Source organism: Betta splendens, chromosome 17 (genome assembly GCF_900634795.4).
Source record: "Betta splendens chromosome 17, fBetSpl5.4, whole genome shotgun sequence".
Classification (NCBI taxonomy): domain Eukaryota; kingdom Metazoa; phylum Chordata; class Actinopteri; order Anabantiformes; family Osphronemidae; genus Betta; species Betta splendens.
This window is the reverse complement of record NC_040897.2, coordinates 1,826,132-1,830,790: the sequence shown is the minus strand read 5'-3', so window position 1 is coordinate 1,830,790 and position 4,659 is coordinate 1,826,132. Positions and strand designations below refer to the sequence as shown.

At 43.6% G+C, this 4,659-nt stretch overlaps 1 protein-coding gene across 1 annotated transcript; it reads left to right on the top strand.

Moving 5' to 3' along the window:
- The first annotated feature begins 2,146 nt into the window (after positions 1 to 2,146).
- LOC114844674 (gastrotropin-like) lies at positions 2,147 to 3,298 on the top strand. Its single transcript, XM_029132224.3, has 4 exons — positions 2,147 to 2,305; positions 2,429 to 2,604; positions 2,687 to 2,776; positions 3,149 to 3,298. Exons 1-4 carry the CDS (start codon positions 2,239 to 2,241, stop codon positions 3,197 to 3,199), a joined length of 384 nt encoding a protein of 127 aa, XP_028988057.1. The 5' UTR covers positions 2,147 to 2,238; the 3' UTR covers positions 3,200 to 3,298.
- The last annotated feature ends 1,361 nt before the right edge of the window (positions 3,299 to 4,659 follow it).

Below are 4,659 nucleotides of genomic sequence, written 5' to 3'. Positions count from 1 at the left end.
CAGTCATACAGCAGCTTGGATGCACTGCAAAAGTGTGTCGTCATCATCATCAAGTGTGTGCAGGAAGGTCAAAGGCAAAGACAGCTACAGGTTACAGGCTGATGTCGTACACACTGTACCCACAGCCCACACAGCTGCTGGAAGGAGAGGCAGCATGTGTGAGATGTGACGAGGACTGGGTTTTTAAAAATGAATTTGTGCACTTCAGCGCACTGACCCTTCGCGTGGATGCGCATGAGAGCGAGCAGAACGGGCGAGAAGGGAGACGGTACAAAGGAAGAGCGCTCGTAGGTGTGTGGCTTTATAGGATATCGGCCAAAATGATGCTTTATGTGCCCATAAAAGAGCTCCAAGGCCATGTTGACTTTTCAAGCTTCGAAGGCGCAATCGGTGCTCTGTGAAAACGACTGCATTGTGTGAGATCGGAATTAAGTGCAGGCGAAAGCTTTCACCTACTCACAGATTGTCAAGATTGAAAGCCCGACGCATTTTAGTCATGTAGTCGCCTTAATGGACAATTTCTAGCCACCACAAGCAAACAGTGCGCTAATCCTGAGAAATCGCATGCTATTTTTCTTTAAATGATTATAGGGGGTCCCTCTTTTCTCCCGTCACGCATGAATTATTTACCAGCCATTTCTTTTTAAGCCTTATTGTAATGTAATGTAATTATATAGATACTGGTGTATATTGGAAATCTAAAACTGTGCTGATTCTGAGGTTTCCCCCACCAGCCCAGTGTCCACATCTACTGTAAGACTGACTGTTAGAATGATGCAGACACAGTAGGCTTAAGGCAGAGATGGTTCAATGTCCACCCAGTGAGCAACAGAAGCATCTATCAACCAAACAAAAAATAAAAAACAAGTACAAATGGGCTTAGTACAGGACCTAGTACTAGTAGTAGTACAGGGGCCACGGCCCCTGTGCAGCAGCCTCCCTATGGCCCATTTCTGTTGACAATGACAATGAGGAGCCCGTCCTTTTATCTTGCGTCTGCCCTGTCCACACTCATCCACTGGCTGCATAGGGGAGACCTGAACTCAACTACTCATAAACAAACTAAATAAATCACACAAATACCTAAAGATCATACAGACACAAGCAATAATCTATAATCTGTGCTGTTGCCCCCTTCCTATTTCAATCATCAATAATATCCCCAAATAAAACCAAAACCCACTGCAAACTCCCCTACTCCCATTATTGGCTGAGGCCAGAGCTTTCAAAATGGCGCCCGGCTGAGGGGGGGGGGGGGGGGGGGGGGGGGGGTCACTCTCTTTAGCCACACCCACACAAGAGGAGCACGAGGTGAGTCAATCAATGTCCATCTGATTCATTTAAACCTGTCAAATAAAGATACTTTAAACTATGATTATGGGTTGTATTATTTTGATATTTCCAAACATTTAAACAGTTAATGAACTGTGGAGTTTAATGGTAATGGAGACGACCTCCATCACAGTGACCATGTGTGTGTTTGAGTAAGACACTTTGCACCAGCTCCCCGGTTGCTCTGCATGTTGAATGTAGTTAAATGAGTTCAATGCAGAAGAGCTGTTTCGTTGTGATATTGTAAAAACAGTATTAATGACAATAAAATACTTTCTTTATTTCTTTATTTCTTTTTCTTGACATAAGATCTGACAGAACCTTTCACTTAAGTGTCCTGTGACTGTATCAAAGAATAGTTGTAATGCAGATGTTAATGTTGTATTTAGAAAAAAAACATTTGCATATCACGACAGGTAAAAAAACCTACACAAAAAATGCACCCTCACGCACGAAACATTTAAGTTGTAAATGAGTTGTTAAACTGTTTTATGGGACTGGGTACACGATGGTCTCTATACAGATCAGATCAAGTCGCCATGTACAGATGTAAACTGTATAAAGTAAAAGCATCATATCTTCATAAAAAAGATTTTATTTGCTGTAAAATCCACAGCAGTAAAAATGATTCCATGAGTTCACTGACCTGGAGGTGAGCCACCAGCTCAGCCTGATTAGCTGTCAGCGTTTTACCCACTTCCTGGGCTCCATAAAGGATCGTCTGCTCAGGTTATTGCCCTCTCCCTCACAGACTATTGTAGTTGTAATTGTTCTCCAGTGTCGTACGCGAGGGGAGGTGGTTAAGGGTGTATAAATAGTGAGCGGCCTCTGTCTCGGTACCTTGTGCCTCCTTCAGCTCCTCTCGGCACCTCTGCTGTTACGCCTGCACCCACCTACTCCTCCAAAATGGCCTTCGCTGGAAGATGGGAAACGGAGACCCAGGAGGGATACGACGAATTCTGCAAGCTGCTCGGTGAGACAGAAAATGAAGAGCTGCTGAGCTCAACGACGCATCGTACTGGGACACGTCTGTCTTCTCATTGTCTGAACCCAAAATAACCTCACGTAACATAACATCGCTATTTTCTCATTATAGGGATCCCTAACGACGTCATGGAGAGGGGCCGCGACTACAAGCTAATCACAGAGGTAACCCAGGAGGGCAATGACTTCTCCTGGACCCAAATCTACCCCAAAAACCACAAGATCACCAACCACTTCACCATCGGCAAGGAGAGCGACATGGAGACTGTTGGGGGGAAGAAATTTAAGGTACAAAACAGAGTCCTGGTATCTCAGAATGTGGGAGGGAGGAGCTCTGGATGAACTGTGTTTGTGTGGACTGTGTTTTCAGGCCACTGTGCACATGGAGGCAGGCAAACTGAGCGTGACCTTCCCCAACTACCACCACACCTCCGAGATCAGTGGAGGCAAGCTTGTGGAGGTAAACACGCGCACTGGGGTTGTTAGCGTGGAGGAGCTGGCAGGATGACAGCGGTGATTATGCTCCGCGTCCCGCAGAGATCATTAGAGTCATTAATCTCATATTCCTGCAGCTAACAAGAAAAAGCTGTACTAGATCTGAAGTAGAGCTGAAGACTTTAAAACGAGCGCTTCAGTCTCAGATCCAACTTAAATCTGAAATAATGGAACACACTTTTCCAAATGTCATTAAATCGAAGTTATCTCTCGGTTTGTTCAGATGTATGACTGTGAAATGAAAGGATACAGGGACAATTATCTCCACTGATGATTCATGTTGTATAACTACAACATAATGGAAGAGCGTATTTTTTCTCTTTGTGTCTGTCTGTAGACCTCCAAAGCTGGTTCTGTGGTCCTGAAGAGGACCAGCAAGAAGATCTAGCGTTTGCCATGTACAGTTCTAATAGAGAAAGACCCCAAAACTGTAGGCACTTAATAAACTAAGGCTATGATATCCTCATGATTGTGTCTGTTATGTCTATACAACTGTATCGTACTGTGGTATGAGGAATTCAAGGACAAAGTGAAGAGAAACTGGCTCACCTTGGACACTTCCATAGACTTGCTGGAGCCTGTCCAAGCTGTCATCCGGGCACTGGGTCAGGCTGCCTGTCCTTCACAGGCACGTGTAGACAAGTCACACGCAGAAGCAGACAAACCTCTCGGTGTCGCACACATACAAGAAAGTCCACTCAACAGCAATGCAGACTGTTGGACTGTGGGAGGAAACTGGAGAAAAGCCATGCACACACTTTGTTTATTGGTCGTGAATCCTGGTCCCAACTCAAAACCTCTACATTTCATGTACCACGCTCCAAAATATAAATCTAGAAATTTGTAATAAAATATTTTTATGATCATTTCCTGCTTAATGAATGGGAAAACTGAGATGGTACAAACAATACCTCTATACTTAATCAACATGCACAGTTGTACGTTTGTTATATGCAGAATCTCTAAGGTAAAAACAATGACGTTTGAAAAGGGTTTGATAACATTTTTTTTTACTTTAATTACAGTTGTGTCAATTAAATTAATGCCACTCATTTATTTTGTTCAACCTAGATCAGACGTTAGAGCAAACTCATACAATTTCATACTATTTTAAGAATTAAGAATTAAGAATGCCTTTATTAGTCCCACAGCGGGGAAATTCCCATCAGCAGCCAGGTTACCCGGCGCTAGTCCGACAGTGGAAGCAAATTGCAGTACAAACAGTAAAAATAAAACGCACACACATACAGTGTCACACAGTACAAGTGGAAACCTTGCTGGAATTTTTTCTTGGGTTCATCAGGACAGATAGATAAGGTCGGAGAGCAGACTCAGTCGGCTTTAAGTGGCCTGACTCTTTTTAGACTTATTACATTATTAAAGGCACTTCCATGGATTTCCTGTGGATTCAAAATCTTAGGACTTTTCCAATAAACTGCTGAAACAACTTGCTCCCTAATTCCAAATTATACCTGTCCAGTTGTTGTTTGTGTCAGCTTCATAATACTGAATGTGACGTTCACCTTCAAGGTTTAAGGTGAACTCTTCAAAGATTCCTGATGTCATGCCCTGCACATGCAGCCCCTTCCATGCAAAGACGTGTCATTCTCTGTAGTTCCCCTCGTCTCTTGTCTATCTTCATATTTCCTCTTTCTCTGTGGCTTCCAGCCAAGCAAACAATCAGTTAATTAACCAGCTCAGTCCCAGGATCATTGTAGCAGCTCTCAGAGGAACCCTGGAAGGGCTCTCAGTCTCTACATTTACAGCTTCATTAACCCAACTGGAGTAAGGCACAGATCCTTTGAATACAACTGGCAGACTCCAGTCTCGGCACATGTGCATATGTGC

Excerpts from the sequence above, each read along its gene's own strand:
- LOC114844674 (XM_029132224.3), top strand. The coding sequence starts at position 2,239 with ATGGCCTTCGCTGGAAGATGGGAAACGGAGACCCAGGAGGGATACGAC. Across the intron at positions 2,306-2,428 it reads CGAATTCTGCAAGCTGCTCG|GGATCCCTAACGACGTCATG; the intron begins GTGAGACAGAAA and ends TTCTCATTATAG. Across the intron at positions 2,777-3,148 it reads GTGGAGGCAAGCTTGTGGAG|ACCTCCAAAGCTGGTTCTGT; the intron begins GTAAACACGCGC and ends GTCTGTCTGTAG.